General features: G+C 37.3%; 1 protein-coding gene and 1 non-coding gene across 2 annotated transcripts; one reads left to right on the forward strand and one right to left on the reverse strand.

Moving 5' to 3' along the window:
- Positions 1–592: 592 nt before the first annotated feature.
- LOC107934707 (uncharacterized) lies at positions 593–11654 on the reverse strand. Its single transcript, XM_016867195.1, has 4 exons — positions 11582–11654; positions 11328–11398; positions 10635–10958; positions 593–709 (listed from the first exon to the last, which is right to left on the reverse strand). Exons 1-4 carry the CDS (start codon positions 11652–11654, stop codon positions 593–595), a joined length of 585 nt encoding a protein of 194 aa, XP_016722684.1.
- Positions 11655–20789: 9135 nt separating this feature from the next.
- Positions 20790–20896, forward strand: LOC121211671 (small nucleolar RNA R71). Its single transcript, XR_005906890.1, has one exon. It is a non-coding gene; the product is annotated as a small nucleolar RNA R71 (small nucleolar RNA).
- The last annotated feature ends 422 nt before the right edge of the window (positions 20897–21318 follow it).

Genomic DNA, 21318 nt, shown 5'->3' on the forward strand with positions numbered 1-21318 from the left:
TGACTGTATTTGGATAAGTTTGTAGTCGTTTTTATTGATGACATATTGATTTACTCACGTGATGAGGGTGAACACGCAGAGCATTTGAGAATTGTGTTACAGACCTTGAGAGACAAAAAAATTGTACGCCAAGTTCAGTAAGAGTGAATTTTGACTTAAAGAGGTCGGATGTCTAGGACACATTGTTTCGGGTGATGGGATTAGAGTTGACCCAAGCAAGATCTCGGCTATTGTTGAGTGGAAACCGTCGAGGAATGTGACTGAGGTTCGAAGCTTTTTGGGATTGGCTGGATATTATAGTAGGTTTGTAAACGGATTCTCTATGATAGCTACGGCGATGACTAGGCTGCTACAAAAAGATGTCATGTTTGAATAGACAGAAAAATGCCAACAGAGTTTCGAGAAATTAAAGGCTTTGTTGACCGAAGCCCCAGTGTTCGTGCAACCTGAGTCAGGCAAGAAGTTTGTGATATATAGTGATGCCTCCTTGAATGGTTTGGAGTGTGTGCTTATACAAGGAGGCAAGGTTATAGCCTATGCCTCAATACAACTTAAGCCACACGAGGGAAATTACCCGACCCAGGTTTTGGAACTAGCGGCTGTAGTGTTCGCGTTGAGGATTTGGAGACACCATTTGTACAGTGAGAAGTGCTGAATATTCACCCATCATAAGAGTCTTAAGTACTTGATGACTCAAAACGAGTTGAACCTACGGCAACAACGATGGTTAGAGCTATTAAAAGATTATGAGTTGATTATCAACTACCACCAAGAAAGGCAAATGTGGTCACTGATGCATTAAGTAGAAAATCATTATTTGCGTTGAGAGCATTGAACGCCAATTTGACATTGTTAGATGATGGATCGGTTCCGGTAGAGTTGAGAATTAGACCGATGTTTTTGCAAGAAATCCATGAAGCCCAGAGTAGTGACAAAGATTTGTGGGTCAAGAGAATTCAGTGTGAGTCAGGGATTGAATCAGGTTTTTGGATTGGCACCGATGGATGTCTAATGTTCAAAGATAGAGTTTGTGTACCCAAGGACAATGAGCTTATTCAGAAGATTCTACGGGAAGCACATAGTGGTTGTTTGTCCGTCCACTCGGGTACTGTGAAAATGTACAATGACTTGAGGAAAGTGTACTGGTGGTCAGGAATGAAAAGAGACATTTCAGAGTTCGTTTCCAAATATCTAGTGTGTTAGCAAGTGAAGGCTGAACACCAAGTACCTTCGGTCTACTTCAACTTATCATAATCCTCGAGTGGAAGTGGGATCGGATTACCATGGATTTCATGATGGGTTTGCCATTAACCCCGAAGTAAAAGGATGCTATTTGGGTTATTGTGGATAGGGTAACAAAGTTGGCACATTTCATACCGGTGCGTATTGACTATTCCCTTGAGAAATTGACTAACTTGTATATTTCTGAGATAGGGAGACTACACAGGATACCCTTGTTGATTGTTTCAGATAGGGATCCGAGATTTACCTCGAGGTTTTGGAAAAAGTTACAAGAGGCTTTGGGGACTAAGTTGAGTTTTAGCACGCCATTTCACCCATAAACCGATGGTCAGTCGGAAAGAGTGATTCAGATTTTAGAAGATATATTGCGGTGTTTTGTTCTCGAATTTCAAGGTAGTTGGGAAAAGTACTTGCCATTGGTTGAATTTTCTTATAACAACAGTTATCAAGCAAGTTTGAAGATGGCGCCTTATGAAGCTTTGTATGGGCAAAAGTGTCGAACGCCCTTATATTGGACCGAGCTTAGAGAGAGTCAGATTCACGGGGTCGATTTAGTTAAGGAGACTGAAGAGAAAGTTAAAGTGATTCGTGACTGCTTGAAGGTCACCTCGGATAGACAGAAATCCTACGCGGATTTGAAACGAAAGGAAATTAAGTTTCAAGTCAGTGATAAGAAATTTTTAAAAGTATCCTCGTGGAGGAAAGTTCTCAGATTTGGTAGAAAAGACAAGTTGAGTCCTCGTTTCATAGGACCTTATGTGGTTATCGAGAGAGTAGGCCAGTTGCCTATCGATTGGATTTGCCACTGAAATTGGAAAAGATTCACGATGTGTTTCATGTGTCCATGCTACATCGATATAGATCAGACCCTTCGCATGTGATTACGCCGTTAGTGGTTGAGATTCATCCGGACATGACTTATGGTGAAGAGCCAGTCAAGATTTTAGCTCAAGAAGTCAAACAGTTAAGAAATAAGAGTATAGCACTTGTGAAAGTTTTGTGGCATAGACATGGATTCGAGGAAGCCACATGGGAACCCGAGAAGACTATGAAAGATCAGTACCCGAACTTATTCACCGGTAAGATTTTTGAGGACGAAAATCCCTAAGAGGGAGAAATGTAACAGATCGATTTTGGGGACTAGTTGGAATAGTGGTCTCGAGACCATAAATCTGGATTCGACTAAAATATTTTATCATTATTTTGGAATCATTGTATGTTTATATTAGTGTACGGAAAATTTGGTGAGTTAATTTTGACGTTTGTGAGCCCAATTGCAAAAAAAAGACTAAATTGCATAAAGTGCAAAAGTCCTAATTTGATAGTTAAAGCTGTTATTTTATTAGAGAACCAAAATTGGGGGATTTTAAAGGGCAATTAGACCCTTAAAAGAAAGCATAGCCGGCCATAGAGTCAAAGAGGAGACAAAATTTTCAAATTTGGTGAGTTAGGTGGCTTATTTTTCACTAAAATAGAAATAAATAAAGGAAGGATGATATCATCCCTTTTTCATCTTTTTTCTCTACAAAAAATCAGCAATTAAAGGGGGTTTGAAAGCTTAAAATTTTCAGTAACTTGAAGCATTCACAAGTAAGTGATTTCCATGTTCTTTGTTGATGATTTTTGTACTTTTGAGAGACCCTTGAAGCATGAGCTTTCAAATGAGGGGTTTATTTTGAAAAATGATTGAAAGTCTATGGTTTTGCTATGAGAGCATCTAGGGTGTTTTCTAAAATTTTATGGAAGAATATGAGTCTTGGGTGTGACATAAACAACTTTTGTGAAATGTGTTTGCATGAAAAAAACCTAAAGAGACCATTTTGCATAAGTTGTATAATAGATGAAAAATATGTGAAATAGTGGGAATTTTGAGTTGCTATAAGTGTCAAAGTGGTTTGGCTAGTCTTGAGAAATAAAGAAATTCGATAAAAATCGATTGTCGGGCCGAGGGGTAAAATGGTCATTTTGTAAAAGTCTAGGGGCAAAATGGTCATTTAGCCCAATTGTGAATTGTTGAGTGCTTAGGTTGATAAAGTGACTTAATTAGTGCATTTTGTTATTATAGATCAAGAAATACCGAGTCTAAACCTATACCGGGGGAAACCCAAGCAAACCGACTAAATCGACTAGTCGCCATATTTTGTAATCCGAGGTAAGTTGTATGTAAATAATACAACTACATTGTTAATTATATATGCTTGGATTATTACAACATAAATTGCTTGATTGTGAAATTGAGAATGTATAATGATAAATGAGATAGTAGAATTTCCGTTGGAACCTTAGGAAGTAAATCGAATATTCATGCCATGATATTTGGGTCATTCGTGCGTGAGCTAGTGTAAGACATGTCTGGACATGCATCAGTCACATAATGAGAGCCAGTGTAAGACCATTTCTGGGACATGACATCGACATTGAGACGAGGGCTAGTGTAAGACATGTTTGAGACATGCAACGGCCTCGAGACGTAAGCTAGTGTAAGACATGTTTGGGACATGCATCGACTATGAGATGATAGTCAGTGTAAGACCATTTCTGGGACATGACATCGACTTGAGATATGAGCCAGTATAAGACCGTGTCTAGGACATGGCATCGGCACCTTACCCTATCCTTGAAGCTTATGTAATATTCAGTAGTATTCTGAATGGCTCAACGGTAAAAGTTATGTTCTTAAGCTAACGAGGAAAGTATAACCGTGTTATGAGTGGTACAGGTACCTAATTGGTACGTATGAGATATGAGCTCAGTATATAATATGTGACTTGTATTGATGGTAAAGAGTAAGTTATGCTTATGCCTACCTTGGTGTTATGAGCATGTTGATTATTTATAAATTGTTGTTGTATACTTATATGCAACTTACTAAGCTGTTATGCTTACTCCCTTCCCTTTTCATTTCCTTACAGTGCCACTTAACTAGCTCAAGGATCACCGGAAGTCAAAGATATCGATCAACCGAAGCATTCAGTATAGTTGGATTTATATTTTTGAATATGGCATGTATAAGACTTAGACTTTATTATTTTGTGTTATTGAGGTTTGGCCATATGTATTAGCTTGGGTTGGAAACCCTTCAATTTGTATTAAGCCTTGAATGATGGCTAACATTCATTTTGAATTTATAAAAGATGCATTATCATGGTTGAATGAATGTCTATTGTGGCTGATTTGGTTATAGTGATTATGCTTGTTTTGGTATTGGTTGGTATTTGTATAGAACTACATATGTAAGGGTGGCAAAGGGGCTTGGTAAATAGCCTTATATTGTCCACACGGGTAGGCACATGGGCGTGTGTCTAGGCCGTGTGTGACACACGGTCTACCCTATAGGCGTGTGGTCCGGCCTTGTGTCCCTTGCACGTAAAAATTTGAAGTCAGTATGCATGATAATAAACACACGGGCAGAGACACGGCCATGTGTCTTAGCCGTGTCAAGGGCACGGCCTAGCACACGCCTAGCACACGGGCGTGTGCCTTAGCCATGTGACATTTTAGGGTTGCTGATGTCAGAAACAGAATGTCCATGTTTTTGTACACAGGCTAGTACACAGGCGTGTCGTGGCGTGTGAAGGACATGGGCTAGGCACACGGGCGTATGCCAGGCCGTGTGAAAACCTTTATAGGTGTGCATTTAAAATAAATTCCACATTAGTGGAGGACACGGGTATGTCCTTATATTGTTAGGCCATGTGAGCCACAAGGGCCATCAAGACGACCATGTTGACTTTGCCTCACGGGCGTGTGCCCCTTTCGCAGGGGCGTGTACCCCTATGTCAATTGACATTTTTCTATATTTGGAAAAAGTACCCGAGTTGGTTCCGAGTGATTTACAATATGTGTTTTAGGTCTCGAAGGCCCATATTATGGATATGTTGATAAGTTTGAGAGAGTTTTAAATTTGTCCAAGTCTTGGAGACTCAGAAATGGTTGTAAGCATGAGTTTAAGTGAGGTAACGCCTCGTATTCCATCACGGTGTAGGATTCGGGTATGGGGTGTTACAATCTTTATATTTTGAATCCTTGTATTCTTGCATCAATCTTTATTCTTCCTAAATTTTATTTTTCAAAATATCTTCAAAATTGGTATCATTCTTCAAATGCTTTAAATGCTTTTTGATATACCAAAAGAGGGGGATGATAAAATTTACATCTGTGCTTTGTCTTGAATTTATATCTTCATTTGCTTATGCAAATGAATTAATGATCATGATATATGCTTTATTGATACATTGTTTAAATGCATGACATTAATAGGTCAAATAATAATAAAATAATCTAGACTAATCAAAGTTTTTTGATTAAAACTAATAAACGGAGTTTAACTGAAAAACTATTTCTCAAATTTGACTGAAATATGAGTCATACTCAACAAATCTGCACCTTGACTCATATTTCCACAATGCCATCTTTGCTAAAGCTCGCCACGAGCCTATCTTGAACTATGCAGGGAATTAATTGAGTCGAATCTGTGCTTAGAAACTGGGAGACTTCTTGCCTTTGACTTGTACACTGCCAAATTAAAACTAACCCGAGTCTGATTTTCACGAACATAGTGCCCTAACTTTTCAAAACCTGCATCCAAAAGAGAACCTCTCTTCAACGAAACAGTCATACCTTTTTCCCTCCTATGACCAAGTTGCCTCCACTCTAAACGAGTTGACTTCGACTCCGTAACGGATGAGGGACGTCCAATTTCATCGGTCACTGTAGAACCTTCTAGAATATAAAGACTGCCGGTTCTTTTACCTTTTAACAAAATGAGAGCTCCAAGAGATACTTTAATGTCACTCGACTCGATGTTGATTCTGCATCCTTTCAAGTCTAAAATACTCAAGGAGATGAGATTCTTTCGTAAATCAGGTAAATACCTAACATCTGAGAGTGTCCTAATCGTCCCATCGTGTATCCAAATTTTAACAGTACCAATACCAATTACCTTACTAGATGAATCATTTCCCATGAGCACAACTACACCTTCAACCGAATTGTATGTCGAGAACCATTCTCTATTGGGACACATGTGGAAAGAAGCCAATTACCTTACTAGATGAATTTTCCTCGTTACTCTCAACAACTCTTTTATTTTGCAGTTTATTACAATCTGCTTTGACGTGACCTAACTTTTTACAATAGCGACACCTTTTTTCTCGTTTTTTTGATTTTATCAAAATGGAAGCTTGCTTATTTTCCTTGCTATCCAAACCACACTCATTGTCGAGTTTGTATCTACTCAAAAAATGACCTTTCACATCTACGAACGAGAGTTTGTCTCTGTCATAAATCAGGGTCTCCTTGAAAGACTTGTATGAAGGGGATAAAGAGCACAATAATAGCATAGCCCAATCTTCATCGTCAATATGAACCTCAACATTCTTTAAATCATTTAAAAGAGCAATGAATTGATTGATGTGATCTTTAAGAAGCTCACATTCGTTCGTGCGAAACATAAATAGACGTTGTTTTAACACTAAACGGTTAGTCAGAGACTTAGTCACATAAAGAGTTTCTAACATTTTCCCCAAGGTGGATGAGGTCTTCTCCATCAATACCTCCTGCAATATCATATTCACAAGGCACAACTGGATTGCAGACAAGGCCTTTTCATCAGGCTCTTCCCATTCTGTTTGATTTAGATTCTCAAGTTTTTTTCACGGTAACAACTTTTTTCAAGCCAGTTTGATCTAAAATTACCATCATTCGAACTTGTCATAGATTGAGATTTGTCTTACCATCAAAATTCTCAATTTCAAACCTTGTTGCTGCCATACTTGAATGGGCTGATCTATGAAAATTGAACTAACTCTGATACCTCTTGTTGGGATCGACCCAATTAAGCAATAAATAAAAAAAATAGCAGAATAAATTGAGAAATTGAACATACAAATTTAACGTAGAAAACCCCTTCCAAAGAGGATAAAAAACCACAGGCAAAGATAATTTTACTATAATGGAAAAAAAAACGAAGAGTACAAAAGATGAAGATAAAAGCTAAACCCTAAAAACTAAGAACCCTCTAAATGTAAACACAAAATTCTTTAAATGTGCTATGAGTTCTAATCTCTAATGGGTGTGTTTTCTAAGGTTGTGAAAAAGCTTATTTATAGGCTAAATTTGTAACACCCCTAACCCTTATCCGTCACTGAAGCAGGGTTACAGAGCATTATTGGACATTTCAGAACAATTACAGATATTACATATTATTTAAACATATAAATCATAGATCAATCATAATTGACTATATCGTTCCTTATATGAGCACTTGAGGCTCATAATATATGTTAGAAACAAATTGGTACTAAACTAGAAACTCAAAGAATTTTGTCGGAAAATTTTAAAATTTTGCTTAGATGCAAGGGACACACGCCCATGTATGCAGGCCGGTTTGCTCACACGATCAAAAGACACGCCTGTGCCTTAGGCCATATGGGCATTCGATGTGAGGCACATGGCTGTGTCCCAACCCGTGCTCAATTTAAGTTGTATACTGACTTAGTCACATGGCCAAGATACATACTCGTGTGCTAGGCCGTGTGAGTATACTGACTTGCATAATTAAGGTGCAGGATTCATACGGCCAAGTCGCATGCCCGTGTACTAGGCTGTGTGGCACACATGGCTTAGACACACATCCGTGTCTTTGCCCTTGTGAAAATACTTGAGCATTCTGTTTTGAAAATTTTAAGTTGCAAGGGACACATGGCCAAACCACACATCCATGTGTTAGCCGTGTGTCTCACACGGTCTAGTCACAGGCCCGTGTGTCTGGCCATGTGGACTCAAAATGAACCTTAAACATCAAGTTTACCATTCCCTATAATCTTGGACACTAAAAAACTCAAAAACCATTCGTTCAACCAATTCAAAACACGATCAAATACATTTAAAACGTATCAAAATAATCAACTTAGTTACCTAACCAATGTGCCCTCATGGATACCTCAAACATATTATCAAAAAATTCAAATAAGACACCGTTCAAGACCAATTTAAAAACATACCAATTTCAATCCAAATTTGCCTATATCATGTTCATTTGTACATTAACTTAACATGTCATAATATAACCTCAAACATAACACATACTTATATATAACTAACCAATTATCTTATAATGTTATTTACAATCAATTCACAAAATATTTAACATTTAAACACCCTAGGTACATGCCGAAACAAAAAGAAATATACATCACCCCGTTTGATATCGGGATCATTGTTTGGATGCTAAATTTGTAATCAAACTTAAGTAGCTAACCTGCGCACTGAAAACGAAACCATACGCTGAGAATAAACTCAGTGGTATTTCTATAATCCGAACATTAAATGCAAAATTGTATATTATGTATATTCAATCACACAATAACATTAGCATTTCAATAGATCAATTCAAAACACTTCATTCATAACATATTCACTTCTCAACATTTCCTATTTCCATTTTCACACTTGCTATACAAATAGCTTTTCACCATCTGATACACATATCATGTGTCTTATTTTCATTTCACATTCAATAATATTTGTAATACCAATCATAGTGTCATTTCATTTAATTACCCCTATTAACATGACTCATACTTGGACGGATACACAGATCCAACCAAAACACACTAGTTTGGTACCCAGTACCTCATCGGATAATTCGAAGCAATAAGTTGACACCCAATGTCTCATCGGCTAAATCGAAGTAAATTGGCACCCAGTGCCTTATCTAATTAATCTGAAGTAATAAATTGACACCCAGTGTCTCATTGACTCGAAGTCAAAGTGATCCCTGAACTCTTTCAATCCTATGGCATGCCAACTATATCCGACTTAGCCTGATACAATTAATAGGGTTACAATTCACTTTCTAAATGCAACAATTTATCACTATCATACTTACACATTTTTTTATATCAATTTAACTCAATAATCAAAATGCTATATACTCACCTTAATAAAAAATACAACACATAATAATTAGATTCAGATTATAGAAATACAAATCAGAATTTCTGAGCTATTCCTCGTTGACTTTTTCTTTTCCTTTCTTAGTTGAGGATTCTGGCACAACGTTAGCTACAAAATTAAACAATTAAAAATTCGTTAATACAATACAATCTAATTTCATATTGAATATTTCAATTTTTATTCAACATTTGCCTAAATTCCAATTTAGTCCCTAAACTGATACTACCTTTTTTTCTTCACAATTAATTCTAGATTTCATTCAATTTCCACTTTAAATTAGGTTTAACTCTCTAATTGCACCTAAATCCATAAATTTTAAAATTTTTACAATTTAGTCCTTAATTCTGAAAACTTATAATTTATTCTACAATTCAATCTTTTTTCATTTCTAACTTAAAAATCTATCTATTTAATACCTAATACTCAAATTATTCAACATGAACAACAATTAAAAATTCAATAATTTCTAAAATTTCAACATAAATTGAGTAGTATTTAATACTAAGATTCTAAAGACATAAAAATTACAAGAAAATGGACTAAATTGACTAACCAATTGAGCTTTGAACTGTGACATCCCTAGCTTTCTCTTTTTCTTTTCTCCTTTTTCGTCTGTTTCGTTTCTATTATTTGTTTCCTTCTATTTTATTTGTTTTGTTTATTATTATTATTTCATTTACTTATAATAATATATATACTTAAATATTAAGTAATACTTATTTTATTAATAAATATATGTATATAGATTTTACACATGTATTTCACAACACCATCCACTTTTTAGGAATAGGCTAATTGCTTATTTAGTCCATTTACTTTTCTTTAATCTACAATTAAACTTTCACCCTTTATGCAATTTAGTCATTATACCTAATTACTCTTAATTCGTGCAAATTCACCTAACCAATACCTAATTAACTCCACAACTAACTTTGTAAATATTTATTAATAAAATACACTTTTCGATACCCGTGACTATCAGGTCATGAAAATTCTCTCTCTAATAAATTTTGTCCTCGAAATTTACTTGTAAAGGGGTGGGGATACTGAGATCTCATTATTTTTTTCGGTTCTCAAGTTACTTCTTCAACACTATGACTACGTCATAATACTTTCACTAAAGGAACGCGTTTATTACGCAACACTGTTACTTCTCGTGCTAAAATCTCAACCGGCTCTTCATCATATAACAAATTAGGTCGTAGTTGAATATCTTTTGTCGAAATAATATGTGATAGGTCTGACCAATATCTTTTGAGCATTGAAACGTGAAAAACATCATGAATTTTTTGTAATTCTATAGGTAAGGCCAAATGATATGCAACTGGTCCCACTCTTTCTGTGATCACATACGGTCCAATAAATCGGGGACTTAGTTTTCCTTTTCTGCCAAATCTTAAAATTTTCTTCCAAGGCGAAACTTTAAGAAATACCTTGTCGCCAACAGAGTATTCAATATCTCGACGTTTCAAATCTGAATATGATTTCTGTCTGTCAAAAGCCGCCTTCAATCTGCCTCGAATTTTCTTAACAATATCATCTGTTTCTTTAATTAATTCTGGTCCGATCATTTTTCTTTCAGTCAATTCCATCCAACAAATAAGTGATTGACATCTGCGACCATATAAAGCTTTATACAGATCCATTTGAATGCTTGATTGAAAACTATTGTTGTACACAAATTCAGCCAAAGGTAAGTAACGTTCCCAACCTGCTTCAAAATCAATAACACAAGCACGAAGCATATCTTTCAAAATCTGAATAACACGCTCAGATTGTCCGTCAGTCTACGGATGAAAATCTGTGCTAAAATTAAGTCGCGTATCGAGAGTTTCGTGCAACTATTTCCAAAATCTCGAAGTAAACCGCGGATCCTGATAAGAGATTATTGACATAGGAACATCGTGCAATCTCACAATTTCTTAAATATAAACTTCAGCAAGTTTTTGAAGTAATCAATCAGTCCTAACTGCAATAAAATGAGCCAATTTCGTAAGTCGATCAACAATCACCCAAATAGCATTTTTCTTACTTGCCAACAATGGTAACCCTGTTACAAAATCCATCGTAATACAATTCCATTTCCATTCAGGAATAGTAATATACTGAAGTAATCTAGTAGGAACCTGATGTTTTGCCTTAACTCGCTGACAAGTTAAGCATTTAGCCACATACTCAACCACATCTCTTTTCATTCCTGGCCGCCAATAAGATTCTCAAAGATTATGACACATTTTTGTTCCTCCAAGATGCAAAGCAAAAGGACTATCATAAGCTTCACGAAGTATCAACTCTTTCAATTCAGAAACATATGGAACACAAATTCGGTTATGAAATCTCAAGCAACCATAATCATTTATGTGGAAATTTTCTAACATACCATTCTGAACCATTTCTCTTTTCTTCACCAGCTTGTCATCTTCTAACTGTGCTGATTTGATCCGATCAAACATTACTGGTTTAATTCTCAATTCGGCTGATAAACTTCCATCATCACTAATACTAAGCTAAGTAAACATTGATCGCAATTCAATTGCTGCTTTTCTACTGAATGCATCAGCTACAACATTAGCTTTACCAGTATGATAATCAATGACACAATCAAAATCTTTTTGAAGCTCTATCCAACGATGCTGTCTCAGATTTAACTCCTTTTGAGGTAAAAGATATTTGAAACTTTTATGATCAGTATAGATATAACATTTCTGACCATACAAGTAATGTCTTCATATCTTTAGAGCAAAAACCACTACAGCTAGCTCTAAGTTGTGCATCGGATAATTGCGTTCATGTATTTTTAGTTGTCTAGATGTAGAAGCTATCACTTTTCCATTTGCATCAAGACACAACCAAGGCTACTCAAGGAAGCATCATTGTACACAACAAAATCCTTTCCCGACTTTGGTAAATTCAAAATCGGCACTTCAGTCAACATATGCTTCAGTTTCTCAAAACTTTCTTGGCACTGATCGTCCCAAATGAATTGAACATTCTTATATAGCAACTTTGTCATTGGCAAGGCTATCTTCAAAAATCCATTTACAAATCTTCGGTAATAACTAGCCATTCTAAGGAAACTACGGACCTCTAACACATTCCTCGGTGCTTTCCACTGAACAATTGCCTCGATCTTTTTCGGCTTAACACTAATTCCATCTAGTGAGACAACATGACCCAAGAATATAACCTTTGGTAACCAAAATTCACATTTACTAATCTTCCCATACAACTTCTTTTCTTGTAACACTTGTAAAATAATTCTGAGATGTTGCTCATGCTCAGATTCAAATTTTAAATAGACCAAAATATCATCAATAAAAACTACCATAAATTGATCCAGATACGGTTGGAAAATACGATTCACGAGATCTATAAATGATGCCGGAGTATTTTTCAATCCAAAATGCATTACTAAAAATTCATAATGACCATACCGTGTACTAAATGCCGTCTTTGGTACATCACTTTCTTTCACTTTTAACTGATAATAACCCGATCTTAAATCAATCTTTGAAAGGATAGAATCTCCTTTTAGTTGATCAAATAAGTCATCAATACGGGGTAGAGGGTATCGATTCTTGATCGTCAACTTATTTAATTGCCGATAATCAATACAAAGTCGCATCAAACAATCTTTCTTTTTAACAAAAAGCACTGGAGCTCCTCAAGGCGATATACTAGGATGTATAAAACCACGATCTAGTAAATCTTGCAATTGTACTTTTAATTCTTTCAACTCTATAGGTGACATATGATAAGAGGTATTGACACCGGAGCCGTGCCAGGAAATACTTCAATTACAAATTCAACCTCCCTATCTTGTGGTAATCCCAGTAATTCCTAAGGAAATACATCAAGAAATTCACAAACAATTTAAAATTAACTAGCATTGACTTTCAACAAAATTTGAATTGATAATATAAGCTAGAAAAGCTTGACAACCTTGATGAAGAAGTTTGTTAGCTCGAATTGCTAAAAAAATACGAGTTGAACCACTTGTTCGAATACTATTCACCTTAATCTTATCACTGTTTTCACTCTGAACAACAAATTTCTTTTTACAACAATCCAGAATTTCCTCATTGATATGTGATAGCCGTGATAGGTTTTAAAGATTTATGAATGAATCGTTCTTGAGACTAACTTATTATCACGATTAAGAAAAGTGTACCTATCGAACAGTAGTATAATTCAGCAAGACCGGATTGTCAAACCCAAAGGAACCACGAGTACTAGTATTTACTTCCTTTTTATTATCTAGCCTAAAAATTAAGAGGTTTGGTTATCTAAACTAATTACTAAACTAAAAATGCACAAAAAGAAAATTTGGGAAAATACTTTTTAGAAAATTTAATTGAGTAAGACAATACTTAAGGAAAAATCCACCTAGACTTCACTTGTTATTTAACTCTGAGTCAGACGATTTATTGATCGCGTGATTCGTAACAAGTAATAAATTTTTATAATGAAGATCAAACCTAGACTAATTATTATCACGACGAAAAGGAAAGCGTACCTTTCAAACAATAGTATAGTAATGGCAAGACCGGGATATCGTACCCAAGGGAACCAAAAGTACTAGTAATAACTATCTCTTTATTATCTAACCTAGAAATAAAAGGGTTTGTTTATTAAACTAATTATTTAAACTAATTAAGGGATTTAATTAAAGCAAAGAGAAAATCGGGAAAAAGACTTGAAGAAAAGCAATTGATAAATATGACACCCAAGGAGGAATCCACCTAGATTTCACTTGTTATCTGACTCTGAACCGGACGATTTATTCACTTGACTTGATCCGTGAGACTCCCTAACCTATGTTATTATCCCTTTTGAGACTAATAACGTCTAAACCTCAATTGAATTAATCGAAATTTCTTTCTTAATTAAAACCCCTAGGGAAGCAGTAAATCACTCTATGGACTCCCATATTAGGTTTCACCCTAATCCGGCAAAATCTCGTAACCCTATTTCTAGGCGTTCGATCAACTCCGCTTAATTATGCCAAATCTACTCTTAGGCAGGGTCTATTCCTCCTCTGCATAAGCACATCAAATCATGAATTAATACCCGGAATATTAACTCAAGCATTAAGAACACATAATTAAGAACAAATCAAGTATTTATCATACAGTTCAGATAATAATAACAAGATCCATCATAGGTTTTATTCCCCTTTAGGTATCTAAGGGGTTTAGTTCATAATAAAATAAGAGTACATTTCAAGAGTATGAAAATAACAAAACATAAAGAAAACTCTAAAACTCCTGAAGGAATTCTAAGAGAGATCTTCAGTCTTGGAGTAGCTCCGGCTTTTGAGATGGATCGTCTGGCTTCCTTCAAGTAATTCCCGGCGTGTGGTTCTATATTCCAGAAAAGTTCTAGAAAGAGCGACCTCTTTCTAGGTCACACTTAGGGAGTTTATATAGGCTTTGGATTGGCTTTCTTCCTCCCTAAGTAGCCTTTTTCGTGTAAAATACAACTATTTAAAAAAGGGTCACGCCCGTGTGACGTGATTACCAGGCCGTGTTCGATCTTTTAAATTGCACACGGCCGTGTGGGCTCAATGGTCAGGCCGTGTGGGTTCAATTGCTAGGCCGTGTGAATCGTGAAAACCTTGGTCTACACCCTCGAAGGCCACGAGCGTGTGAGATGCCTGTGTGGCAAGGTTTAGGTCATGTCATCTTCTTGATTTGGTCCATTTTGTCCCTTTTTAGCTCGTTTTTTGCTCCTTTTGACTCTTGGTGCTCTCTTGAGTACAAAACATGAAATAACCGGATTAAGAGCACCAGGATCCACAAATCTAGTAATAAACATCCATAAATATGCTAAGTATTTGGGGTGTAGATATGTATAATTTGGCATTTATCAAGTACCCCTACACTTAAGCATTTGCTTGTCCTCAAGAAAAATTCTCATTTACTGCTAGAATTCATTCTTCTCAATCACATAATCATTACTGATAATGTTACAAGTTATTCCACAGAAAAACATATAGTGAGAATTCAACTATAGGGGCATTAAAAGCCTCAAACAATCTAAATCGAATATTTTGATAATAAAATCATAGGTAATCTCCTTCCTCTAAGTAATTAACTTTAGTCCTAAATATACAAGAGATGACATCCTCACTAAAGAGTCACTCAAATCACTCAAAGTGTTCAAGGTTCAAGATTATGGACTCGATTGTCCAACATGAAAAGTTATTACCATAGGCTTGCATGAAAATCACATCTCCACCATTTGTAAATGATATGATATACTAATCAAAAGGTCTTTGCATGGTTGTAACGGGGTTTAGGTTACAGGTATGGATACAAGCTGAAGAGACAGTAGGTTAGAATCGAGATAATTTCAATATATTACCCCACTATCAAAAACTTAATTACTGAACCAAAAACAAATATCTAGAACTATTTTACATGAGTTCATGACAACTTTAGCTTGCTGAGAATTACAATATATGAGTTTTTTTTAAGAACAAATCAAGTCAATACAATATGGAAATCAGATTTCATGATTCAGTAACAAAAAATGGTGAACATAATGAGGTAACAGTATTAAATTCAATCTCGATAAAAAGGGTCAAACTAAGTAAGAGGATTTCAACAATAATGGGTTAATAGGTTAATGATGAGGGTTAAACAAAGAAAAGGGTTAGTAGGCTCAAACGGGGTTCACTAAGGGTTTAATTATGTGGGAAGGCTTTTTTATGGAGTAAATGGGTTAAATCCTAAGTGCCTTTATCATCTCAGTATATCAAATCATACGTGTGATCTCGACATGTATAATCGAAGCAAGTTCTAGAATAACAGTTCAATGGTTACACACTCAAACCACAAAAGAAGTGAGCAAGAAAGAAAGCTATATGCTCAAAAGGCTCAAAAATCTCACCAAAAATTTGGGTTTTTGATGTCATTCCTGATACTTAATATTTCAAGATAATACCTTAATTTAGGAAAATAATCTAAAAATTTTAGTTCTCAAACTATCAATTTATCGTGCTCGATTCTTTAAGGTCCTATAATCAAATAATCATGCATAATTCCCATGGTCTAATTCATGACATACCAACAATAATTATAGATCAATAAGAATTTATTCGATCAAGATTATGAGAAAATCACTTAAGCACAAGATTAACTTCAGGGATTTGAGAATAATGCAAAAAGTTAGGTTTCATGTTCCCCCCCACACTTAAGATGTACATTGCCCTCAATGTACAAAGATATATTATTCAAAATAAAGAAAATCATAAGAGGAAAAGAGATGAAACTCCTTGTTATATGGATGTGGAGCTTGATTCTGAGGATAGAGTGTTCGGGGAAAGTGGTGGCTGCCATTGTTCTTGGCTAGATGAAGAAATTGGGTCGTTGAACATGGCACTCGTGAGGTATTGTTTCCGTTTGTTTCCTCATTCTGTAAAATATTCCTAGCAGCTTTGCTTGAAAGTCTGTAGAATCATGAAGAGCTTATTAAGAGTTGGTGTGGAAGAGAGCGTAGTGGAATTACTTGTTAGAAATACCAGAAAATGGAAAAAGTAAAATTTACTAATATAAATATGTCTTTCAAAATAAAATAATAAAATTGAAATGAAAATAAAAATCAAAAGAAAATAAAAATAAAATAAGGCTAAAAAAATAGGAGGATTCAATGATCCTCGTCGGTGGGGCCCTCAGGTGGTGGTGCTGGAGTAGCGATGTGGAAGTACTGGCACAGCTGCTGCATCATGGCCTGCATATCGTCCATCTGTCGGTCTCGTCGCAGATCTCACTCGTGAATCATCTCGAACTACATAGTACAATACTACACGAAATGGGCGAGTCGGTCGGAAAGGTGTGCCAATGAAGCAGCCGCATGAGCTGGTCGTTCCCTAGGTGGCACGGTAGAAGGCTTTTCATGTTGTGGGGGAACATCATCAGGGATGTCCTCAAGATCCTCTTCGTCAATGGCATGCGAGAGACGGTACCGAGGAAGATCGGTCCCACGTCGGTACTCGATCATCCTCATGTGTAACATAGTCGTGATACCCTGTGGGGACATCTGACCTATCAGGGTAAGCGCTGATGACTAGGCCGCGGTGTTGAGGAGGCCGAAGTGTCTAGCAAGGCGCTTCACGTAGGGGCCGATGGAGATCACTCCCTTCCTATGCCGCTCGGTCTGATGGCGTATGGTGAAAGCAATGAAGTAGGCTAAGCCGGTCATGTGTGAACTTGCCATGCACCATAAATAGTAGGCGTCGTGGGTGTTGACAATGCCGGTGCTCTCTCCCCTCCCGGTCAAGGTGTATGCCAATATGGCATGGAGATATAGTAGGGAAGGGGGGAGAGTTGAGGCCTTCGAGCGGCTGGGGTCGTAGTTGGAAGAGAGTGGTGCCAAAGCCTTTCAGCACAAGGAGGGGGAGATGTGGATGTTGCGTGGTAGTGCATTCATGTCCTTTTCCTCCATAAACTCGTCGGTGTAAAGTCCCAGAGCAACTCCAAACTCTGGGACACTCATCGAACGAACTAGACCGCCTAATCGGAAGTGAATGGTGCCGGGGTCGTCATTGTTCGTTATCACCACCTTAAATGAAAAGTAGAGCATAATTCTAAGGTTAGCTCTAAATAAGTGGGCTCGGTAATAGCGAAGAACTATTCCCATGAGTCTATGGATAAGAGGGCACGGATGGCGTCAGCGAGCTGGACTTGCTCTACGGCAACCCAGTCGATGCAACGACCTGTGGTGATGGGTCGTGTGCATAGTATTTGGAATAGCTCTTCCTGCGAAGTTTGTGGAAAGTCAAGGAACGGGTACCGAACTTCGGCTGTAGCACATACCGAGGAAGAACTCGGTCCCCTACGTCTTTTTGAAGATGGGACCGCAACCTTCTTTCCTCTCGATAATGACATAATGTACCTGAAAATATATGAGCAGTGATAGAATCTACGATACATCAGTAGTTAAGCAAGAGGCCCAAAACTAGTAAATGCTATTTAGTGGCTTAAATAATTCAAATATAGAAAATTCTAAGTCAAATTCCTAACTTGTTTAAAGCAAAATAGTACAATATCTATGTAAAGCATGTATAATACTAATGTAGCAATACAAATTGGAAAAATAAAGTTGAGAAAGTGAACCAAGGGCTGTTGTATGGCGGCGCACGGGCGTGTGGTAGCGAGAACGGGCATGTGACGCGGGGGTGTAGCCGTGTGGAGGGAAAATGGAGGGTATAGTGCGGGGAAAGTGGAGATTAATGCAAGGGGAATGGATTTCAGGATGGTTTGAGGGTTGGGGAAGTGAGAATCGTGGGAATGGTGGCCAGAATAAGGATTAGGGAGTGGGGAGGAGAAGTTTTCGGCTAGGGTTTTGAAAGGGGGAAGAAGATGAACAGTGGTTTGTTTATATAGGGGAGGGTTAGACTGCCTAGGGCCACGCCCGTGTGCTTTGAGTGTGAGCCCGTGTTTTTCGAATTTTGCAATTTAGGTCGTGCCCAGCTACTGTCCCACGCCCGTGTGTCTTGGGCGTGAGTGGCACACGGCCATGTCGCATGGCTGTGCCTAGCTTTGTTCTCTTCTCCCACGCCCGTGTGTTATGGTAGCACACCTGTGTATTGTTGTACACGGCTGATTGGCATGGGCGTGTCACACGCCCGTGTCAAAGAAACAGAATCTAGCCTTGTCCCTAGCACGCCCGTGTGTTCCTATTAAGGTCACACACGGCCATGTCGCACGGCCGTGGGGATTTATCGCACCCCGTGTTTTGGGGAAATCATGTCTTGTTTCAACACTGTCGTATCGCACGGCCGTGGCTTCTTCCCCTATTTGGCCACGGCTTTAGGCACGCCCGTGTGCAAGACCGTATGTGCTAAAAAATTGTGCAATTCAAAGATTAAGTTAGGGATCCAAAGTGTTATAAAAATAAAGAAATCAAAATATATTAGTGCTCGGGTTACCTCCCGAGAAGTGCTTATTTATAGTCTAAGCTTGACTTACCTCTCCATTGAATGGTCATGGTGGTTCGAGGAGTTCATACTCCCTATTCCTGTTGTCAATTTTAAAATAAGGTTTTAAACGGGTGTTGTTTACCTTAAAAGTGCCGAACTTGGGGTGACTCACCTCCACTGTACTGAATGGAAAAATACTAAGTACCATAAGAGGGATTTCCTCATTTGGTGTGGTAGTGACAATGTGAGGATCAACGGCATCTGGTAAGACTGTATCACCGACCTGAAGTTGATTAGGAGAGGTATCGGCCTTGTGTTGCGTAGTTTCGGGTTATCATGTGTTCTTGGTTTGTGTTCTCTCCATTCGTCTAGCTCCTCTATCCGTAGTCTTCATTCTTCATGGACGTTTTTGTTCTCTTCATGATAGTAGCGGACTATTTCTATTGTCTTGGTTCGAGGAAGTTCCTGTAAGGACGTTTGAATATTAGTTTTATCATCGACAGTTTTTATAGCATTATCTTGAGTTTTAGAGGTTTTGACTTAGTCGCGTGCTTGGAGTGTTACTATGTCGTCACCTGTACGAAGTGTTAGCTCTTTTGTGCCTACATTAATAATGGTTCTGGCAGTTGCTAAAAATGGTCGTCCTAAAATTAAAGGTACCTCGTTATCCTCATCCATATCTAAGACAACGAAGTCTACTGGGTAAATAAATTTATCAATTTTAATGAGAACATCTTCAATAAAACCCTTAGGAAATCTAACTGTTTTGTCAGCCAATTGTATGCTCATCCTTGTCTGTTTGGGTTTACCGAGACCTAGTCGTTTAAACATTTTATATGGTATAACACTTATACTTGCCCCTAGATCAGCTAAAGCATTATTCATAGATAGACTACCAATTAAGCAAGGAATTGTAAAACTCCCTGGATATTTCAATTTGTTAGGTAGATCATTCTTTAGAATAACTGAGCAGACTGCATTGAGTTCCACATGTGATGTAGCGTCTAATTTCCTTTTATTGCTCAGAAGTTCCTTTAAGAATTTTGCTGAGTTGGGTATCTGCGAAAGAACTTCAATAAAGGGTAAGTTAATATGTAATTTCTTTAAGAGTTTGACAAACTTACTGAATTGTTCTTCTGTTCTATCTTTTATCATCACTTTAGGATATGGCACATGAGGTTCATGATTCGTACTTACCTGTTTGGGATCATTAATGTTTACCTCTTCTCGTCCTTTGTTCATCGTGTTGTCTTGCTGTAATTATGGTTCAGGTGCAATGAATCCTTCCTTATCTTGAGTGCTAATTGCATTGATGTGTTCCCTTGGATTAGGTTCAGTATTACTTGGTAGGCTACCTTGTGGTCGTTCGGAGATTAGTTTGGACAGCTGGCCTATCTGAGTTTCTAATCCTTGGATCGATGCTTGTTGATTCTTAAGTGCTATCTCGGTATTTTGGAAATGGGTTTCTGACATCGAGATGAATTTTTTTGATTTTTGTTGAATTTATAAACCACTGATAGTTATTTAGTGACATCTGCTCTATAAATTCATGGCATCTTCCAGTGTTTTATTGTTGATGGTTCCGCCAGCAGCTGCGTCAATCATTTGTCTTGTCGAGGGATTCACACCATTGTAGAATGTTTGAACTTGCAGCCGAAGCAGTAAACCATGGTGAGGGCACCTTCTCAGTAAGTCCTTGTATCTCTCCCATGCATCGTAAAGTGTTTCTAAATCCATCTGCACAAAAGAAGAGATATCATTACGCAATTTAGCCGTTTTAGTCGGCGAAAAATATTTTAGTAAAAACTTCTCGGTCATTTGTTCCCAAGTAGTGATAGACCTTCGTGGTAACGAGTTCAACCACTGTTTAGCTTTGTTTCTCAGTGAAAAGGGAAATAACTGAAGACGAATGGCATTATTAGAAACGCCATTGATTTTGAATGTATCGCAAAATTCAAGAAAATTCGTCAAGTGCGTGTTGGGATCCTTATCCTGCAAACCATCAAACTGAACAAACTACTGTATCATCGGAATTGTGCTAGGTTTTAGTTTGAAATTATTCGCAGCAATAGCAGGTCTAACTATACTAGACTCAGTTCCTGTTAAAGAAGGTTTAGCATAGTCATACATAGTACGTGGAGCAGGATTTTGATTAGCTGCAATTGCAAGAGGCAGCTGATCGCCTGGATTTT

The sequence above is a fragment of the Gossypium hirsutum genome, chromosome A12 (genome assembly GCF_007990345.1).
Source record: "Gossypium hirsutum isolate 1008001.06 chromosome A12, Gossypium_hirsutum_v2.1, whole genome shotgun sequence".
Lineage (NCBI taxonomy): Eukaryota > Viridiplantae > Streptophyta > Magnoliopsida > Malvales > Malvaceae > Gossypium > Gossypium hirsutum.